This window comes from Nerophis ophidion, linkage group LG24 (genome assembly GCF_033978795.1).
Source record: "Nerophis ophidion isolate RoL-2023_Sa linkage group LG24, RoL_Noph_v1.0, whole genome shotgun sequence".
NCBI lineage: Eukaryota > Metazoa > Chordata > Actinopteri > Syngnathiformes > Syngnathidae > Nerophis > Nerophis ophidion.
This window is the reverse complement of record NC_084634.1, coordinates 27,744,934-27,767,806: the sequence shown is the minus strand read 5'-3', so window position 1 is coordinate 27,767,806 and position 22,873 is coordinate 27,744,934. Positions and strand designations below refer to the sequence as shown.

General features: G+C 42.0%; 1 protein-coding gene across 2 annotated transcripts in view; it reads right to left on the bottom strand.

The window, feature by feature from the left end:
* The window catches only part of ryr3 (ryanodine receptor 3), a 380,753-nt gene that overhangs the window by 162,647 nt on the left and 195,233 nt on the right, over positions 1-22,873 (bottom strand). For both annotated transcript variants that reach the window (XM_061886489.1, XM_061886490.1), the window contains exons 34-38: positions 22,369-22,455; positions 13,454-13,680; positions 11,907-12,119; positions 9,381-9,981; positions 599-799 (exon numbers count right to left, since the gene is read on the bottom strand). In XM_061886489.1, the coding sequence (XP_061742473.1) occupies positions 599-799; positions 9,381-9,981; positions 11,907-12,119; positions 13,454-13,680; positions 22,369-22,455 (1,329 nt within the window). The remainder of the gene's footprint in view (positions 1-598; positions 800-9,380; positions 9,982-11,906; positions 12,120-13,453; positions 13,681-22,368; positions 22,456-22,873) is intronic.

Here is a 22,873-nt window from a genome sequence, read left to right as displayed (position 1 = left end):
CTGTAGCGTACTCATCCGGCACTGCGGCGCAAGCGCGATGTCACGTTATATATGTAAAAATGCATTTTTAGAGAATATGATTTTTTTTTTAGCTAATTTTGCATTTGTCTGTGAAAAAAACACTACCAAATGACAGCATGTATTGAAGGCCTATCAACAGTTCAGTAAGAATTTATGTATTTTAAGTATTAAGCCCTCAATACACTCCCCACTGCTTTCCCACACACTTAGAAAAACCTTCCTATGCTCTTAAAACACTTCATATATTTCCCAGCACGCTTTATCACTTTTGACCGCGTTATCATACATATTTAATGTGTTATTTTGTACAGCAAGAGTTTAATAGTTCAAGTGGTGTCGTTTTAGGTCATGCACAGTTAGATGAATGCAACTCTTGGTGGTAATCTGGCACTGTTAGTAAAAACGTTAGTGCAATAAATCTTTGTTACACCACAGTGGCGTCTCTCATTAATAATTGATGAGATAATTGTAAGTGATGAATGCGGGTGATTTCAAGGCTAACTAGTTCACTTAATTATTCGGGCAGAGAGTTTGACACCAATGATGTTAATGATCTGCTGATATGTTTGAGTAGTACCTGCTCTTGAGGCGGCGAGCGGAACTCTTTGGTCTTCTTGGCCGTGACGGCGGCGGACATGTTGAGCGCCTGCATGAGCTCGTTGTAGCGGAACTTTTGGTTGTACTGCAGCTTGGAGACAAAGTTGTCGGAGAAGGAGACGATGGACTCGATGCGGTGCTTCAGCTCGCAGTCGCAGAAGTAATGTAGCAGCTCGCACATCTGTAAAGAAGAGGAACCCTTGGATTAAAATAGCCAAACAATTCTAAACATGTTCACTTCACACTGTGTAGGTGGTAGTTTCCTACTCCTGTCCTGTAGGTGGCAGTGATGCAAACTACAAAGTATTCCTAAAACATGCAAGCAGTAAAAGAATTAAGATCTCAACTGATAAGAGTTTTTTATAGTGGTTTAATTTTACTTAAAGTAATTGAATAGAACAAATAATTGATCGAACTTTCACACCAAGTACCACCTTATACATTATTTCTACCATTTTTGGTACCGCTGCTTACATTGCAGTTTAGATGTGCAAATGTGGCTTGTACTTGCTGGGTGAGGATGTGAAAACATTGATAATTTCAGCAAACCCTTGACAATAAATTTGTGTTTTCATAGTTATTTCACTATGTATGGGATGTGGCGGACATTAGGACCTAGCTCTTGTATCTACTGGAATACAAAATAACATGTTTTCTAGATTGTGTAGGGCAGGGGTGGCAAACGTATGGTCCGAGGGCAGGATTAGGCCCGCGAATAGGTTTTATCCGGCCCGCGGGATGAGTTTGCTTAGTATAAAAATGAACCTGAAATTTTTGAATGAAAGAAACAGCTGTTCTAAATGTGTCTACTGGTTGTTGTAATAGCAATTCTTTGTATATTTGTACAAACCCCGTTTCCATGAGTTGGGAAATTGTGTTAGATGTAAATACAAACTGAATACAATGATTTGCAAATCATTTTCAACCCATATTCAATTGAATGCACTACAAAGACAAGATATTCGATGTTCAAACTCATAAACTTATTTTTTTTTTTTGCTAATAATAATTAACTTAGAATTTCATGGCTGCAACACGTGCCAAAGTAGTTGGGAAAGGGCATGTTCACCACTGTGTTACATCACCTTTTCTTTTAACAACACGCAATAAACGTTTGGGAACTGAGGAAACTAATTGGTGAAGCTTTGGTAGAGTAGAGCTCATAGGACTAGGTAATACAATCCCTCAGATTAATCAGCACTTAGTGTTGAGTGGGGGGTTAGAGGCAAAAGCTTCACAGGGGTCTTCAGGTGGGCACCCTCCTTCATTGGTGTTTCGTTGATAGGCCCACGACACCTCCGGAGGGCTCAACGGCGACATCTGGCGTCCCAGGTGTGCCCCCCTCTGCCTTTACCCCTCGATGTCATTTAGCAGCCCAGTTTGGGTCCTTTCTCTTGAACCATATCCACCTGCTACTTCGTTCAGCAGCATCAGACAGCGATTTGACAGCCCGCCGGAAGGCCTGACCTCTCAATCCCATTCCTTTCAGGAGCTTGGTTGTGGATGTAGCAACAAAACCTCTGCACCCGACTTCAACTGGTAGTACTCGGGCACGCCAGCCGCGCTGCTCTGCCTCGGCTGCTATGTCCGCATACCTCAGATGCTTGCGCTCATATGCCTCACCAACTGCTGCCTCCCATGGTACAGTTAGTTCAACAATGAACACAATCTTCTGGGAGGTTGACCACAAGACCAGGTCCGGCCTGAAGCTAGTTGTAATGATTTCAGGCGGGAAGATGAGTTTCTGGTCCAAGTCAACCTGCATTTTCCAGTCCCGGGCAGAGTCCAGAAGGGTTGCCTCCACTCTTGCAGATGGTTTTGGTGGTAGTTGTCCTACTCTTACAAACTGAGTGGTGATTGAGTGACTAGGGATTGGGGGAGAGAGGGCTTTGTTTTTATTTCTCCTTTCCTCCAGGGTGATCGCCAGTTGTCTTAAGACCTGGTTGTGCCTCCAGGTGTAGCGACCTTGAGACAAACTGAATTTGCAGCCAGTGAGGATGTGACTGAGTGTTGCAGGGGTTTGACAGAGTGCACAAGAAGGATCTTCTCCAAACCATTGGTTCAAGTTTTTGGGTGTGGGAAGAACATCATAGGTGGCTCTGATGATGAAGCTGATTTGGCTCCCTTCCATTTCCCAAAGATCCTTCCATGTGAGCTTACGATGCTCCAGGTTTTCCCAGCTAGTCCACTGTCCCTGTTTGGATTGTGCCACTTCTGTTGCACATCTGTCTGCCTCCTCTTGTTGTCGAACCTGATCAACCACTAGCTTCCTCCTCTGGGCTGATGTTGCCTTGTGCCATGTGGGTCGACTAGCCCCAAGTCCAAACCCACCTCTTCCGTGCTGCACTTGTCCTACAATGTCTCCATGCCTGAGAGCAGATTTGGCTTGTTTCACAGCCTCAGATGGGATCCATTTCCTCCCGGTTGCCAGTCTGGGAGCAACCGCTCGGATCACCTCATCTTGAGACTCAGTCAGTGTCATGCTCAGCCTCACCTTGGTGCATTTAAACTCCTCCGTGAGGCTAGAGATGGGCAGTTCCAGGCACCATGCCCATATAGGCCGATGTTACTGAGGCACTGTGGAAGGCCAAGCCACTTCTTGATGTATGCACTGACTGTTCTCTCCAGCTTCTCGACTTTGGACATGGGGATCTCGTAGACTGTTAGTGGCCACATCAAACGGGGGAGCAATCCAAACTGTAGGCACCACAGTTTCAACTTGCCAGGAAGTAAGGTCTTGTCAATGCGGACAAGGCCTTTGATGGTTTCTTCCCTCAGCTGATTGCTCTGGTCCGAGTCTTTGAGACTTGCGTTGTACAATCGCCCTAGACTCTTGACTGGCAGCTCTGACACCAACGGAATGGAAGTACCCTCGATGTAGTACCTCTGGTCTGTGAGTTTCCCCTTGAGATATGCTCCTGGACTTGCTGGGTTTAAACTTCATCCGTGCCCATGTAATGTTGGCATGAAGCTTTGCCAGCAGATGTTTAGTGCATGCAACGGTTGAGGTCAAGGTGGTCATGTCGCCCATGTAGGCACGGATGGGAGGTAGACGCTCTCCCCCTCTCAGACGTTCTCCACCCACAACCCATTTGGAAGCTCGAATGATCACTTCCATTGCCATGGTGAAGGCTAGAGGGGAGATGGAACATCCAGCCATTATTCCCACTTCCAGCGATTGCCATGATGTTGTGTATTCTGTTGTTTTATCGCAAAATTGCAGATCACGGAAGTAGTTTTTCACCAGGTTTGTGATGGTATTTGGGATGTGGAAGAAGTTGAAGGCTGACCAGATGAGAGAATGAGTGGAATTCTTTCCCATTCTTGTTTTATGTAGAGCTTCAGTCCTTCAACAGTTCGGGGTCTCCGCTGTTGTATTTTACGCTTCATAATGCCCCACACATTTTCGATGGGAGACAGGTCTGGACTGCAGGCGGGCCAGGAAAGTATACGCACTCTTTTTTTACGAAGCCACGCTGTTGTAACACGTGCTGAATGTGGTTTGGTATTGTCTTGCTGAAATAAGCAGGGGCGTCCATGAAAAAGACAGCGCTTAGATGGCAGCATATGTTGTTCCAAAACCTGTATGTACCTTTCAGCATTAATGGTGCCTTCACAGAAGTGTAAGTTACCCATGCCTTGGAAACTAATGCACCCCCATACCATCACAGATGCTGGCTTTTGAACTTTGCGTCGATGGTTCACTTCCCCTTTGATCCGGATGACACGATGTCGAATATTTCCAAAAACAATTTGAAATGCGGGTTCACGGTGGCAGAGGGGTTAGTGCGTCTGCCTCACAATACGAAGTTCCTGCAGTCCTGGGTTCAAATCCAGGCTTGGGATCTTTCTGTGTGGAGTTTGCATGTTCTCCCCGTGAATGCGTGGGTTCCCTCCGGGTACTCCGGCTTCCTCCCACTTCCAAAGACATGCACCTGGGGATAGGTTGATTGGCAACACTAAATTGGCCCTAGTGTGTGAATGTGAGTGTGAATGTTGTCTGTCTATCTGTGTTGGCCCTGCAATGAGGTGGCGACTTGTCCAGGGTGTACCCTGCCTTCCGCCCGATTGTAGCTGAGATAGGCGCCAGCGCCCCCCGCGACCCCGAAAGGGAATAAGCGGTAGAAAAATGGATGGATGGATGGACTTGTCAGACCAAGAACACTTTTCCACTTTGCATCAGTCCATCTTAGATGATCTCGGGGCCCAGAGAAGCCGGCGGCGTTTCTGGATGTTTTTGATAAATGGCTTTTGCTTTGCATAGTAGAGCTTTAACTTGCACTTACAGATGTAGCGATGAACTGTATTTAGCAACAGTGGTTTTCTGAAGTGTTCCTGAGTCCATGTGGTGATATCCTTTAGAGATTGAGGTCAGTTTTTGATACAGTGCCGTCTGAGGGATCGAAGGTCACGGTCATTCAATGTTGGTTTCCGGCCATGCCGCTTACGTGGAGGGATTTCTCCAGATTCTCTGAACCTTTTGATGATATTATGGACCGTAGATGTTGAAATCCCTAAATTTCCTGCAATTGCACTTTGAGAAACGTTGTTCTCAAACTGTTTGACTATTTGCTCATGCAGCAGTGGACGAAGGGGTGTACCTCGCCCCATCCTTTCTTGTGAAAGACTGAGCATTTTTTGGGAAGCTGTTTTTATACCCAATCATGGCACCCACCTGTTCCCAATTAGCCTGCACACCTGTGGGTTGTTCCAAATAAGTGTTTGATGAGCATTCCTCAACTATATCAGTATTTATTGCCACCTTTCCCAACTTCTTTGTCACGTGTTGCTGGCATCAAATTCTAAAGTTAATGATTAGTTGCTAAAAAAAAAAAAATGTTTATAAGTTTGAACATCAAATATGTTGTCTTTGTAGTGCATTCAATTGAATATGGGATAAAAAGTATTTGCAAATCATTGTATTCGTTTATATTTACATCTAACACAATTTCCCAACTCATATGGAAACGGGGTTTGTACATCAGTCGAGGGAAATGATCAAACTACATAAATAACATACTGTATTTTGATTTTGATATAATTTTTTTTTATCTTGATAGATTGAAAATGAACACCAATGAGTTGACTGATGAACAGGATCACATCATTTATTCAGAAAATATAAATAACGACAAATAAAGATAGAATACTATTAACCGCAACAAGTAAGTGTAAAATAAAAACCCCAACAACATTATGATTTGTACTATTTCAGAATTTCCTTGTTCTATTTTTAAACAAAGAAAACAATCTAAAGTTGTCTTTATTTTTAAGTTATCGTGCCGTGATTTTACCTGTCAGGCCCACTTGGGAGTACATTTTTCTCCACGTGGCCCCCAATCTAAAATGAGTTTGACACGCCTGGTGTAGGGCTATACATTCTTGGGGGCCAACAGAGAGCCACTTCTAGTATGCAGTGGTCCATCATTGTGGGCACGTAATAAACTATGGACATTAAGTGCGACATGCACATGTGAATAGAATACTTTTCACAAGAAAAAGGCTTTGTAAATATATGTTTTTGGTCTGCAAAATGACAGCCATATAGCCATGAGCAGACATACATGTTTAAAATATTGTCAACAGTTAGTTATAGCCTAAGCCAGACCCATACATTTACATACACAGCCATGCCTTATAATGGTCATAGTGAAGTCAACTCCAGTATTATGAACCTAAGATTGCATAATTTAAGTCTATGAGGGCTGGCTGTCTGGCTGCCCCTGAGCAGGGAGACTTCACTTTGACTAAAACTCCTCCAGGTGATGCTTGCATGGTCAAATTAAGGCGTCTTTGTTCCACTGGGAGTAGAGGGCAAGGCCAGAGATGCATCACTCTCAACATAGGTGGGTCTCACACCCAGTTGACTATAGGTGGGGTCGTAGCTATGCAAAATTAAAGGTATTAGATGCGCCATTACCACTTCCTGTAAATCAGTTCGTTGTTGGCAATACCAGAATAAAAATATGTTCTGAAAGCAACCGTGCATTCTTTTATATTGCCACAATATAAAAAAATCTGAGGTTGGAAAACCATGGCCCCGAAGCTGTATGCGGCTCTTCAGCCTTATGTTGTTGCAAAATGTTTTTCTTTTAACTACGTAATGGGGAAAATTTGCATTTTTGAAAAGAGTTCTGTAAAGGAGTACTGGCTGGTGATTGGATGTGCAAAAAGAAGGGAGTTGAAGCCTGTGTGTTTCGTGACAAAGCAGTCTCCTTGTGACAGATGTCGGCTTCTTAAGTGTGCGATCCCTGCGGTAAGCCAACTACGAATACATTCTAGCGGTCGACCAATTATCGGCGTTAATATTTGGTATTTAGACATATCAACATTGGCCTTAATTTGGGGGACGGTGTGGCGAAGTTGGTAGAGTGGCTGTGCCAGGAATCTGAGGGTTACTGGTTCAATCCCCACCCTCCACCATCCTAGTCACGTCCGTTGTGTCCTTGGGCAAGACATTTCACCCTTGCTCCGGATGGGTCATAGTGAGCGCCTTGCATGGCAGCTCCCACTGTCTGTGTGTGAATGGGTGAATGTGGAAATATTGTCAAAGCGCTTTGGGCTCCTTAAAAATGGGTAGAAAAGCACTATACAAGTACTGTACAACCCATTTACCATTTAATTTATCGGTATAAGCCATTTGTTTTTATTGACAGTGAATTGTAAAATTAATCTAAAATTATTTCAGGGACAGCTTCAGGACCAATTTATTTATTCAAATTTGTATTTAACTTTATAAGATATGTTACAGTACCAAGAAACTGTGCACTTTTTTTTTTATTTACTTGTTTTTTTAATAAACATGATTTAGGCATTTTAACAAAGCTAAGTGTTGAAGTCTGTAATAGTTTGAATAAATTATAAATGGGTTGTACTTGTATAGCGCTTTTCTACCTTCAAGGTACTCAAAGCGCTTTGACACTACTTCCACATTTACCCATTCACACACTGATGGAGGGAGCTGCCATGCAAGGCGCCAACCAGCACCCATCAGGAGCAAGGGTGAAGTGTCTTGCTCAGGACACAACGGACGTGACGAGGTTGGTACTAGGTGGGAATTGAACCAGGGACGCTCGGGTTGCGCACGGCCACTCTCCCCACTGCGCCACGCCGTTTTATTATAAATTTTGACGCCAACATGTCACGTTAACTGTTAATGAATATCGTCTCTCGGCCTCCTTCACTAATACTAATTGATATCTGCCCTGAAAAAAAAACAGCATACCTGTCAATTGCTAATACATTTTGAAAAAGAAACATTTACAAGAAAATAATTAAATTCACATTTGTTGCCAATAAATAAAAGATTATAACTTTTTAAAGTTTATCAGCTGTGTTGTGCCAATTCTTGCACTAGTGCTGCTGGTATCACAGTTTGAGAATAGACCTTTTATGAAATACATCGATCTACAGCTAATTAGGAGAAATATAATCTTAGATACAATTTTATTTAAAACATTTGTACGCACGTACAACACTTAAGACCTTCAGTATATCAGTATGTGTAATTAAATTATGGAATGGATTAAGCAAAGAAATCAAACAATGTACTAATATAATCACTTTAAGTAACTCTTCAAACTTAAAGTGTTTACAAAATACACAGAAGAAAACAATGATAAACATTCTGAATTTATTTCATCCATCCATTCATTTTCTAGATAATCTTATTTATCTCACCATATGAAATACAGCTTACTTCACTAATTGTTGTTTATTTACTTATTTTTAATGTTATTAGTTATGCTTTTTGCAGATGATGTGGTCCTGATGGCTTCATCTGACCGGGATCTTCAGCTCTCACTGGATTGGTTTGCAGCCGAGTGTGAAGCGACCGGAATGAGAATCAGCACCTCCAAGTCCGAGTCCATGGTTCTCGCCCGGAAAAGGGTGGAATGCCGTCTCCGGGTTGGGGAGGAGACCCTTCCCCAAGTGGAGGAGTTCAAGTACCTAGGAGTCTTGTTCACGAGTGGGGGAAGAGTGGATCATGAGATCGACAGGCGGATCGGTGCGGCGTCTTCAGTAATGCAGACGTTGTACCGATCCGTTGTGGTGAAGAAGGAGCTGAGCCGGAAGGCAAAGCTCTCAATTTACTGGTCGATCTACGTTCCCATCCTCACCTATGGTCATGAGCTTTGGGTCATGACCGAAAGGATAAGATCACGGGTACAAGCGGCCGAAATGAGTTTCCTCCGCCGTGTGGCGGGGCTCTCCCTTAGAGATAGGGTGAGAAGCCAGAGGAGCCAGATGAGGTGGTTCGGGCATCTGGTCAGGATGCCACCCGAACGCCTCCCTAGGGAGGTGTTTAGGGCACGTCCAACCGGTAGGAGGCCACGGGGAAGACCCAGGACACGTTGGGAAGACTATGTCTCCCGGCTGGCTTGGGAACGCCTCGGGATCCCCCGGGAAGAACTAGACGAAGTGGCTGGGGAAAGGGAAGTCTGGGTTTCCCTGCTTAGGCTGTTGGCCCCGCGACCCGACCTCGGATAAGCGGAAGAAGATGGATGGATGGATGGAAAGTTATGGAGTATATTGTGAATAAATTGAGAAACGGAATTGAACAAAAGTTTTAGCAACTGCTATATAAAGGAAAAGGGGTAGGATTAAATCTCTGCTTCTTCCTACTCCTTTTCAAAAACATTGAATAGAGAAACTGGAAATTGTAATGTATCATGTTGTATGCTTGCATGTTCGAAATGAACACTAACTCAACTCAATTACAAACTCAGGTGTGTGCAGACTTCGATGATTATTTGCCTTACCTGCCGTTTGACAGACTCGGGCAAAGACTTTTCCAGAAGACCCCTGACCACCGCCTTGCTCTCCTTCGTCTCTTCTTCTCCCGCCTCCACGGCCTTCTCCTCATTCTTGCTCGCATCTTCTTTTTCTCCAGCGACGGCCACCCCGTCCCGTGGCACCTCCTCGGCCTCCCCGAACACGTTGGGCTCAATCAGGAGGAGGATCAGTCTCACCTCCTCGCTGTTTAGGACGCCCATGATCAACAGTGTTCCTATCAGCGTGAGGATGGGGACAAACTGGTACTCCACGCTCCCGCCCACTGGGTCTCTTATATGGATTCCGCCGCCCTGCACAGCTTCAGAAAGCATGCTGATGGCCTTCTCTTTCAGGATGCCAAGAGGTATCTGAGGACTGTGAAGATACTGCTGACGCTTGGTGCCGATGATACAGGCAGGGGAGAAGTTCACCCGAGGCTTCAGAGAGGTGCTTAGGCCTACGCCAGGCAACGAGTGCTTCTTGGACTCATCAGGAAAAAGCCTGATGGAGCGTGTCTCGTCCGTCACGGGGATGATGAACTCATTGTTCATCATTAGCCGAGCCTCCTTCGCGGTTTCCAGATGAATGCTGAAAGGGAAAGTCACAATCAGTCCAGTCGCTTACACATGCATAAGAGGGCTGCCTAACAAGTGGTCTCTCCAGGATTCCACGTGTTTTTTTGTGTGATGGTTGTAGCCTAAAATCCCTGAATTGGCAGCATCTTTACCAAAAAAACCTTCCAATATTTTGAGGCCTGTGATTTGATGAATTTTCTCTCAAATGTGTATGTTTCCCTTGTAACTGGGGATGGGTACTGAATCTGGTACTTCTTTGATTTCGACCAAATTCTGCCGGTCCTGTTTGAAAATTCACGTAAAATCCAACAGTGTCATGTTTCGTTACCTGGGTTGCAAGGGACCTCCCACCCAGTTGCCGACCTAGCTGCCGCTTCTTACATTGCACTTCAGCACAGAGAGTGAACTCAGCCAGACTTTCTCTAAGTAATACTCCAATTTTCAATGCCATCAAAGAAATTGACTCAAAAAACGCTCCAATGAAAGTTAAGTAAGGCTCCACTTTTCCACAAATGCGCGAGCTTGATGCTAATATACATTGACTTTCCTTTTGACATGCTACTGATTAGCATTATTCATTTTAACTTTTTAATTTCACAACCTTCAAATTTGTTAATGAAAACTCCAACTAAGATGCATGTAACAATCAAACAGCTAATGCATGATTGGTACAATATTTACAGTACTAACACTTTGCAGGGAGCAACAAACAGCAAAGATTGAACTGACTAGCCAACACGCCATACACTTTACACTACTGCCATCTAACCTCTTGGACTTGCAACAATTGCAATTTAGTAACATACGTACAAATCATACTCAGAATTGTGATAATGAAACAAGATTCAAGATTTAAATTTTGCAATATAAAATGTGATTTTACCATCAAAAACAATTAATAATAAATAACACACTAAAGTACCAATTAATTTATTGACTCCCAGGTACCGAAAATCGGTACCGTATCCTGTTAAAATGTGAACGGTAGTGTACCCTACCCATTCCTATCAAAAAGCACAGGATTTAAAAAAAATTGTAAAACATACTTTACTGATGTTTTACTTGTTTGATAACAAACATATTTAAGAGGAACCACAATAACATGTGATAATGATAATAGAGGCAATATCCAGCACTTCTCTAGGTCTCATTGTCAAATTACTATACTGTGTTAATTAATGTGAATTGTGAAGTGAATTATATTTATATAACGCTTTTTCCTCAAGTGACTCAAAGCGCTTTTGCATCGTGAAACCCAATATCTAAGTTACAATTAAACCAATGTGGGTGGCACTGGGAGCAGGTGGGTAAACTGTCTTGCCCAAGGACACAACGGCATTGACTTGGAAGGCGTAAGCGGGGATCGAACCTGCAACCCTCAAGTTGCTGGCACGGCCGCTCTACCAACCGAGCTATACCGCCCCAATCATAACTAATAATAGTAAGAGTCATAACTACAGAAATAAAGAAACAAATGTCTTCTCTCCTGTTGTCCACAAGATGCAGACAGGTTTATTTTTGCTTTAGAAAGTGTTTGTCCATCCTTTAACATTAATTTATTAATTAATTTTAATTAATATATTAATTTATTTCAACATATTTAGCCCCAAAGGTTTGGAGCATTTTCTTAAAATGTATTCCACGTCAATCTCTTTGACAAAATGTAAACTTTGCAATTAAGATAAGTATGAATTGATGTATTTGATGTAAAGGAAATAGTATTAATGATCAAATACTTTTAACCTTGCGTCTGCGTCGTCGACAAAAGAAACATGCATAAGTATTAATTTGACAGCGATTAATCAGCAAAAATATTGACGATTGACCAAAATGTCCGGGGAAATTGCAAACAATGGACAAAGTTGCGAGGATTGGTTGTGTTAATGTGAACTGTCGCCACACCCTGTAGAGACTGATCAGGCTCATCAACTAACAAACCTGATTAAGACGTTGTAGAAGCCTTCCCTCAGCATGCCAGAGAGGTACTGATTGTCGATGGTGTAGAGCAGCTGTGATTGGTCCAAGTGGCTGCAGAGGGCGTGGGCCACGCGAGTGTTGCCGAGGGCGCAGAGTGCACAGTACAGCTTGAGAGTGTGGTAGTGGAACTTCCGTAATTCTTCATGTTCTGACAGTTCTAGGATGTCCAAACACCTGAAAGAAGCAGAAATTGCGAATTGGAAATTACAATTTATTGTGATTGACAGGTGACCAATCCAGGATGGGCAGTAAGTACCATGCATTTTACAGGAAGTCGATTGGGATAGGCTCCAGCTTTTTTTATGATAAGGATGATTGTAAATAGGCTTTTTATTTGTATTACAGTTTGCTATTTTCATAATCCTAAAATGAAGCGTCTTGCCCAGGTATACTCATTATGCTTTAAAGGAGTTTTTTTCAAGTGGTGGCTCAGGACCCAAAAGTGGGTCATTTTGCTATTAAAATGTTTGTTTTATTTTAATAATAAACTGACAGATGTTTTCTATAGGGCAATTTAAAAATGGTGTAAAATGCATAATGTGGTCTTTAATAATCATAGGAAAATGTTAAATGTTTAACAGATGTTATCGTAAATTTACTTCCATGCATGTATTTTCCTTTGTTATTGCTCAACAATAATAATTTTTAAAACGATATGTACATTTAATATACTTTCATTTTATTTCCTAATTCAGTTTCTAAAACATATGGCCGAGTGCCCCCTAGATGGGCGCCAAAAATATATGTTTCTCAGTGGTCTGCATGGGCCGCAGCCGTACTCTGGTGTAATACACTTTTCCACCACCTATGGCAATAATCCATCCATTTTCTACCGCTTATTCCCTTTTGGGGTCGCAGGGGGCGTTGGCGCCTATCTCAGCTACAATCTGGCGGAAGGCGCGGTACACCCTGGACAAGTCGCCACCTCATCGCAGGGCCAACACAGATAGACACACACTATGGCAATAATGACAATCGAAAAAGAAGTCAGCAGCTGAAGTCATAGAAAAGTTTAAGCGCAAAATTATGACTAAAGTGGTGAAACTGTATTGTCATTTGAATTTTTTTGACATTAGTTAAGAAACATATTAATTATTCATTCAGTTTATTTACTGTAGCACAACATAATTGTAAGCAAATGTATTTGTGTGTCAATATCCGAGTAGGCCCCGGTGCCTGCTGTAGTGGAAAAGTTGGACCCAGAGGTGAAAATGGTTCAGAACCCATATCTTAACTGATTGACTGGGATTATATATCATGTTGAGGCCAGAGGCTTTTTTAAATTTTATTTTATTTTTTTTTAGCAAATATGGTTAAAAATTTTACAATAGAATATGCTCCTTGAAGCATTTCCTGCCAAAAGAAAACTAAAATACAAAACAAATGACTCAATTTGACAGTTGTTCCATATAACTGCAGAAATTTTCTGCTTCTGCACTGAGAAACAATCCCTGAAGCGTGACAAAATATGAGTATTATGTTTCTGTTGGGTCCGTTTTCCTCCACACCTGTTCTCCTCAGGTATGTGCACAGCCATCATCTGCAAGGGTTCCAAGCACTGCACCACCCAGCCGTGTCTCTCGCTGACCCGCGCCGTCTCCACACTGAGGAAGATGTTGGGCATGCGGCTCCACAGCACTGACACGATCGTCTGCACGTCCAGTCGCGGTGGGCACTGAGGCACCGGGTTCCTTTGCTCGCTTTTAAACATGGCAGAGGAGAGCGGCATGGCATCCTGGGAGCGGTGGCACAAGGGGGAACAAAACACAGGTCGTGTTTTTGTTATTGTTATATTTCACTACAGCTAACATTTTGTCATGGGGGATGTCGATATATCACGCCTCAACATTGGTGTATTTTTGCTTTTTCTTGGATGTCCCCACAGAAGGGTACAAGTGCTTGCAGAGGAGGAGCTACATATTTCTCTGTCCTGGCTGCTCAGTATAATGTGTCTAAAAGACAAACATTTGTGAAAAGACAAAGGTTCATGATGCTACGGCGTCACGGTATCGCGTAAGCTCCAGCGGCAGAGATTGATGTGCACCGCCAAAAAATATCTGACCTTGCGTCAACGATTAGTCCATCCGCAGGACTGTTATTGTTCAGTTTGTTTAAATGCAACATTTCCAGTATCTATGTATTTCCATGTACAAGTGAGGGATGTTCCACATCAATTAGTTCCAAAAAACACTGACTCCAACCCCGGCCGAGTCATACCAAAGACTATAAAAGTGGGACACATTACCTCCCTGCTTGGCACTCAGCATCAAGGGTTGGAATTGGGGGTTAAATAACCAAAATGATTCCCGAGCATGGCCACCACTGCTGCTCACTGCTCCCCTCACCTCATAGGGGGTGGAACAAGGGGATGGGTCAAATGCAGAGGTTAATGTCACCACACCGAGTGTGTGTGTGACTATCAGTGGTACTTTAACTTGAACTACTTTTAACCTCCCAAGCAGACACCGTCTGTAGCTGCTGACAGAAGCACATTGTATACGTTATATAATTTCATAGTTGGTTATAATAAATAAATAAAATGTATAAACATATAGTGTGATTAAAAAATATATTTTATTTGGTAATTTCATCCAAGTATATGTTAACTTGGGACGGCGTGGCGCAGTGGGAGAGTGGCCGTGCGCAACCCGAGGGTCCCTGGTTCAAATCCCACCTAGTACCAACTTGGTCACGTCTGTTGTGTCCTGAGCAAGACACTTCACCCTTGCCCCTGATGAGTGCTGGTTGGTGCCTTGCATGGCAGCTCCCTCCGTCAGTGTGTGAATGTGTGTGTGAATGGGTAAATGTGGAAGTAATGTCAAAGCGCTTTGAGTACCTTGAAGGTAGAAAAGCGCTATACAAGTACAACCCATTTATCATTTATTTATTTAACTTTAGTTTTGTTACAAAACCCATGTAAATTGGAGAGGAACCTATTTTTTGTTTCCGGTTTGGTCACATTGTTGAGGGGACAATTAATATGTGACGGGATAAGGGAAGCAGCATGAGACAGCAAATATTTGATGGAAGAAATTAATGGAGTCTCGGCTTGGAAAGAAAATGTATTCCCTCAGTGTTTGTGAGGCCAATGAGGTATGATTCTTTGTGATAATGCATGTGAAATCTATGTGTTTTCTTTAATTTGATGTCAGAGTAATTGTGAGTTCTGTTTTTTCTTATTCATTAGTTCTGATGACATTATTTTGGCATTGTGTTGGCATCGTTGTTAAGAAGCAGAAGGCGTGGCATAAATAAATGTCTGTTTGAGAAAAAGGAACAACTTGAGCCTTGACTAAGACCTCGGAGGGAGTAACACCGTCTCCTTCTGCATGTTTTCCACGGCTTCATTAAAGTTATGGGCGAGTACATAATGTATGTATATTTCTTTGATACGCAACTATTGTTTTATACGTCTGACATTTCCTGAAAGTTTAATGAAAATGTGTCCATAACTTTTTGAGCGAGGTTAAATCCAGGCTAAAAATGTATTACTTTTCCCGGATTTCAAATCCAGTTAGACAAAATATCTTATTTCCTATTTTGATATATTCAATCTATGCGTTGGATTTTATTATTTGAATATATGTATGGGATATATTTTTCACACTTATTTTAAGATACAATTGATATTCTAGTATGTTATTCAACCTGCTGTGTTAAAATGTACATTTGACACTGCTTTGCATTATTTTTGATGTTGTATGTCTATATAGCACTTTGGTAAGTCAACTGGGGTTGTTTTTAAATGTGCTTAATGAATGACAAAACAGAACTGAACTGAAATATCTGTAGCGGAATTTAAAAAAGTACGACGTCCCACTGGGGTGAGTTTTTCCTTGTTTTTCCTTGCCCTTATGTGGGCTCTGTACTGCAGATGTCGTTGTGGCTTGTGCAGCCCTTTGAGACACTTGTGATTTAGGGCTATATAAACAAACATTGATTGATTGATTGATAAAGCCTCTTGTCATTCATCCACTCTCTTTACCTCTGGGAGCTAAAGCAGGGCTGATCTCAAGCAGAAACATAAGTAGAGGCTCGTAACATAAATGTAAGGTAACATAGAAAAAAGGTAAAGTAAAAATATTCCCCTACTCAAATAAAAATGTTTTACTCATCCCCTCTTGGACTTTTACCGCAAGTTTGATGAAAACTCGCCCATAACTTTTTGTGCTATCTATATCGGAATGAAATACATGGAGTGAAGCCTCTTGTCAGTCATCCACTCTCTTAGTCTCTGTGGGTGGAAGGAAGCAGGACCGCTAATAAACACACATCCTTAAGATATAGCTTGTATCGTAAACGTTGTGGTAATTATTCAGGTCAGGCCACAAAATCTAATCAATTGTTCCTCATCCATTCCGACCACTTTTCATAGCTATCTGGGAGAAAAAGGAAATACCCCATTACTGGTTTGATTGATTGATTGATACTTTTATTAGTAGATTGCACAGTACAGTACATATTCCGTACAATTGACCACTAAATGGTAACACCCCAATAAGTTTTTAAACTTGTTTAAGTCGGGGTCCACGTTAATCAATTCATGGTCAGAAGGAGTCTCAAAGATCCCAAAGAAGGGCAAACTCAGAGACTGCATCAACTGGGGCGGTATTACACTCCCTTCAATACCAAGTAAAATTAGGGTAAATGGTAAATGGGTTATACTTGTACAGCGCTTTTCTACCTTCCAGGCACTCAAAGCGCACATTCACCCATTCACACACACATTCACACATGCAAGGCCCTAACCGCGACCCATCAGGAGCAAGGGTGAAGTGTCTAGCTCAAGAACACAACGGACGTGACGAGGTTGGAAGAAGGTGGGGATCGAAACAAGCACCCTTAGGTTGCTGGCACCGCCACTCTTCCAACAGCGCCACGCCGTCCCCAAAAACTTATCGTCCAACGTCTCTCGGATGCAGTAGATGAAAAGCTTAGGTAGGAACAGGTAGGATTTTGGAAGGGGTTGCATTGACCAGATATTTGCCCTTGGTATCACCATAGACCACTCAAAGAGCCATTTTGACCCGTTTCACAAAATGAGGAAGACAATGGGAGCCGCAACTATTCTCGCCAATATCTGCTGGTGGTCCCCCAGATGACAAGAATAAGGGCATGCTTAGAAGCCATTGCCTTAAACACCTTCTAGAACATGTACAAACTGCTTGCCAGTCCAGCAACATGTTGTGAGAGGCTTCCGCAGATGCACGCACACGACTGGAAGGCATACTGGGTGACACAGAGTACACTGACTGTTGTGATATAAATAACTTTAACACTCCTACTAATATGCGCCACATTGTGAACCCACACAAAAGAAGAATGACAAACACATTTCGGGACAAAATCCTCACAGTAACACAACATAAACGCAACACAAAAATTCCCAAAATCCTTTGCATCCATGATACTTCCTGACTATGTTTTACACCCCGCGAGCACCAAACCCCGCCCACCTCAACCACGCAGGGAGGGGGGGGGGGGAGTGGCGTGATTTTCTGCTCGCGGGGTGTAGAACATAGTCAAGAAGTGTCATGGATGCAAAGGATTCTGGGTATTTGTTGTGTTGCGTTTATGTTGTGTTACTGTGAGGATTTTCTCCCACAATGTGTTTGTCATTCTTCTTTTGTGTGGGTTCACAATGTGGCACATATTAGTAGGAGTGTTAAAGTTGTTTATATCACAACCGTCAGTGTACTCTGTGTCACCCAGTATGCCTTGCAGTCTCATACATGTGCCAATAGAAGCAGCAAAATGCATGTGTCCGGTCGGCACGCAAATAGCATTCCGTGAATGGCAGGCGCGATACGTTCAAGAGGACGTTAAGAGTAATATCATCACGGCACGACCTTAATATTGTAGTCTGAGTGAAAATTGGAGAACGTTGAATCCGGGTGATGTCCGGGAGAGGCATTGAATTCCGGAATCTCCCCGCAACAATCTGGGGGGTCGGCGATTGTGCAGCTGAGTTGCCAAAGAGCGCGGTGCCGCGGGGTGCCGACCCCTGCCATAGACCAAGGCTCCAAATGGCAGAAGCAAATATTTTGTGGACTTTGAGAAAGCTCTTGATACCATACATCAAGACGGGCTATGGAAAAGTCTAAGAATGTACGGGATACCACAACACATGGTAGACCTAATTAAGACCTTCTACGCCAAGTTCACTTGTTGGGTGGGACAATGCAAGCAAAGGTTTGTACGCTGCTCTTTAACATCATCATTGACTCGGTCATGCTTCGCACTACAGATGAACAAAGCAGAGAAATAAGATGGCCCCTTATCTCAACGTTGGAAGACCTTGATTTTGCCGATGATATAGAACTGGTTTCGTACACGCAAAAAAGCACAGGCAAGAGAAACATCACTTCTCAGCCATGTCCCACAACCAGTTCGTCTTAGGATAAACCGGAAGAAATTGGAAGTGATGTCACTCAATGTCCCTGGGCAATTACCAATCCAAGTCAATGGAGAAACTCGACCAAAAACAGATGAGTTTACATATCTTGGGATTATTGCTAGATAGGATGGGGGAGCAAACAATATTGAGTACAGAAGTAACAAAGCCAGGAACACAGAATTCTGAACAACAAATGGAAATATCAACAATGCAGTAACAAGGCACAACTCAAATTGTACTACAGCACTTGTATGGCTCGGAATGTTGGAAAATCACAGCAAGGGACATCAACCAGCTTTCGATCTTTCACACAAAAAGCCTGAGAGGAATTTACAGGATTATCGGGTCCAAAAATACCTCACCAAAATCTATTGGAAAGATGCCAGCAAGAGAGTATGGGCAGTATTATAAATCACAGGCACTGGAAGTAGATTGGGCATGTTTTGAGGAGAGAGACAGACCCCATCCCAGGAGTAGCCCTTCACTGGACACCCGAGAGAGGACAACCCCGATGCACTGTTGCAGACGAAATGGAGTCAATTCAATTCAGTTCAGTTGAGTTTCAGAGTATGTCGAACATGCATACGATACAACGCAATGCATCACACATTTCCAGTTGTTTCATTACTGCACGTCCGAAAAGGAGTAGGAAGAAGCAGAACTTATTTAATCCGACCACTTTTCATATCATAGCAATATTATCCCATTTCCTTGTTCTCTGTTTGTAACAGAACAGTGAATAAATAATAGATATTAAAAATAAATATACCATAAGTAAGAAAACAAATATTAAATAAATAAATAATCATTATTTCATTTAAAAAAAGGTTCAAGATGTTCATCATAATTGTTCCTCTTTGTACTTTGTGAACACTTGTAGTTAGAACAGCCTCTTAAACTAAATCATTTTGCGGCTTTGTTTGATTTCTTTGTTTAATCCATTCCATTGTTTAATTTCACATACTGATATGCTAAAGGTTTTAAGTGTTGTGAATGCATATAAATGTTTTAAATTAAATTAAAAAGTTATATTTCTCCTTTTGTGAAGAAGAATTGTTGTACATTCCTGGTTAGCAGGTTATAGTTTGTTTGTACATAATTGTAGCTGTTTGCAAATGCACCAAGTCATTGAACTTTAATATTTGTGATTCAATAAATAAAGGGTTTGTATGTTCTCTATATCCAACATTATGTATTATTCTAATTGATCTTTTTTGTAACACCGTTAGTGAATGAAATGCACATTTGTATTTTTTTCCCCCATATTTCTACACGATAACTCAGATATGGTAACACTCGTTAGCAGTATTTCTTGATACTTTTTTATTTATACGAGATTTCCAATTAATTTTATCGTCTATTACTACACTGAAAAATATATATTTTTTTACCCTTTCAATATATATTCCATCTACCGTATTTCCTTGAATTGCCGCCGGGGCGCTAATTAATTTAAAACCTCTTCTCACTCCTGCGTTTACCAAAGGCATGCGGTTAAAGTAAGCATGTGCTAATTATTTTAAAACCTCTTCTCACTGCGGCACTTACCAAAGGTATGCAGTAAAAAATTGAGTGTGATGTAAGCTTGGACCTTAAATCCTACTGAATAGCTCTTGGCCCTGCACTCTTCAGCATCTACATGCTGCCGCTAGGTGACATCATACGCAAATACGGTGTTGGCTTTCACTGTTATGCTGATGACACCCAACTCTACATGCCCCTAAAGCTGACCAACACGCCGGATTGTAGTCAGCTGGAGGCGTGTCTTAATGAAATTAAACAATGGATGTCCGCTAACTTTTTGCAACTCAACACCAAAAAAACGGAAATGCTGATTATCGGTCCTGCCAGACACCGAACTCTATTTAATAATACAACTCTAACATTTGACAACCAAACAATTAAACAAGGCGACACGGTAAAGAATCTGGGTATTATCTTCGACCCAACTCTCTCCTTTGAGGCACACATTAAAAGCGTTACTAAAACGGCCTTCTTTCATCTCCGCAATATCGCTAAAATTCGCTCCATTCTGTCCACTAAAGACGCTGAGATCATTATCCATGCGTTTGTTACGTCTCGCCTCGACTACTGTAACGTATTATTTTCGGGTCTCCCCATGTCTAGCATTAAAAGATTACAGTTGGTACAAAATGCGGCTGCTAGACTTTTGACAAGAACAAGAAAGTTTGATCACATTACGCCTGTACTGGCGCACCTGCACTGGCTTCCTGTGCACTTAGGATGTGACTTTAAGGTTTTACTACTTACGTATAAAATACTACACGGTCTAGCTCCATCCTATCTTGCCGATTGTATTGTACCATATGTCCCGGCAAGAAATCTGCGTTCAAAGGACTCCGGCTTGTTAGTGATTCCCAAAGCCCCAAAAAAGTCTGCGGGCTATAGAGCGTTTTCCGTTCGGGCTCCAGTACTCTGGAATGCCCTCCCGGTAACAGTTCGAGATGCCACCTCAGTAGAAGCATTTAAGTCTCACCTTAAAACTCATTTGTATACTCTAGCCTTTAAATAGACTCCCTTTTTAGACCAGTTGATCTGCTGTTTCTTTTCTTTTTCTCCTATGTCCCACTCTCCCTTGTGGAGGGGGTCCGGTCCGATCCGGTGGCCATGTACTGCTTGCCTGTGTATCGGCTGGGGACATCTCTGCGCTGCTGATCCGCCTCCGCTTGGGATGGTTTCCTGCTGGCTCCGCTGTGAACGGGACTCTCGCTGCTGTGTTGGATCCGCTTTGGACTGGACTCTCACGACTGTGTTGGATCCATTATGGATTGAACTTTCACAGTATCATGTTAGACCCGCTCGACATCCATTGCTTTCCTCCTCTCCAAGGTTCTCATAGTCATCATTGTCACCGACGTCCCACTGGGTGTGAGTTTTCCTTGCCCTTATGTGGGCCTACCGAGGATGTCGTGGTGGTTTGTGCAGCCCTTTGAGACACTAGTGATTTAGGGCTATATAAGTAAACATTGATTGATTGATTGATTAATCTTCTTCCCTTTATGCGATTTCAAATGACCGGTATTGAAATCAGCCTCCTCCATTTTGAAAATAATGACAGGGGAAGTGTCACTCGTAACGTCACGAGTTTGACCAGGCGGTAATACTAAGCATGCGCTAATTATTTTGGGAAGCGAGTTTGACCCGGCAGTAATTCTAGGCAGGCGCATACTATATGCCCTGCGGCAATTCAAGGAAATACGGTATTTTTATTTGTGTTTGACTTTCCTTTCTATTGTTACCAAATAACATTATTTTAGTTTTACTGAGATTCAAAGATATTCCATATTTGTCAAACCATTTTTTAAAATTTGTTTATTTCTTCTGTTATTATTTGTATTAGCTTCGGTGTGTTATCTCCTGAACAAAACACAGTTGTTACATCTGCAAATAAAACTAACTTTACAAATGTCGTTTATATAAAGATTGAACAATTTTGGTCCCAATATTGATCCCTGAGGTACGCCACAAGATATTTTCAGCTCTGTAGACGTGTGTTTGCCTAGCTTCACATATTGCTTCCAGTTCAAGACCAACCCTCTGATTCCATACTGTTCTAATTTGTTTATTAAGATATTATGATTGATTGTGTCAAATGCTTTTGTTAAGTCCATAAATACTGTCACAGCACATGTTTTGCTATATATTGCATTGGTTATCTATTCCGTTATTTCGATTAATGCCATTGATGTCTAAATGTTGCCTCTGTATCCGTATTGGTTGTCTGGGAGTGTTTCATTTTTATTTATAAATTTGTCCAATCTGTTGTTAAAAATGTTTTCAACAATGGATCTGATTTGGGGATTTATCGAGAAAACCTGTAATGCTGCCCTACATGCCAGGAGGCAAAACGACCAGTGAGTGAGTACCCTTTCGGACATTTTGTGAAAGCTTCATGAAACTCTGTACGTTTTTGAGTTTTGTTGTTAAGTAACGAACTAACTGACAAATAGACCCCTGGCAATCTCAAGGTGGAGGAAATAAACTACAGCCTGGCAAGATACAAACCTTGATCTTGACAAATTCAAACTGAAAGAGGCTTGCACTGGTGGGCCGTATAAACACAGCAGGGAACAGCTTGGTATTTGGCTCCACCTGAAAAGAAACAAACATGGCTTTAGAGAACTTACTGTAGCTTTGAACGCAATTGCAGCAGCTCAACTAGCAACCCTTACTGTATGGTCTGATAATGCAACTAAAAGTCTTAAATTAGAGCTTTGATTCCCTTAACAGGCTTTAACAAAACATAAAAAGTGTATTCCTCACATTCAGTAACCATTGTAGTATCATCTTTGAAATGTAGAAATCCTGTAACTTAGTACCAGTAGTACATCAAGTTATGAGCTGTATTAGTTCTGTGACGGACTTGTATCTCAAATCAACAAATGAACTAAAATACATTTAATTGGTAATTGGCGCCCCCCAAAATATGTAATATGCCTATAAGATAAAATCTAACTGTTAGATTTAAAAAATGGATAAAACAATACAAGGGAATGGAGTTCTTACAACT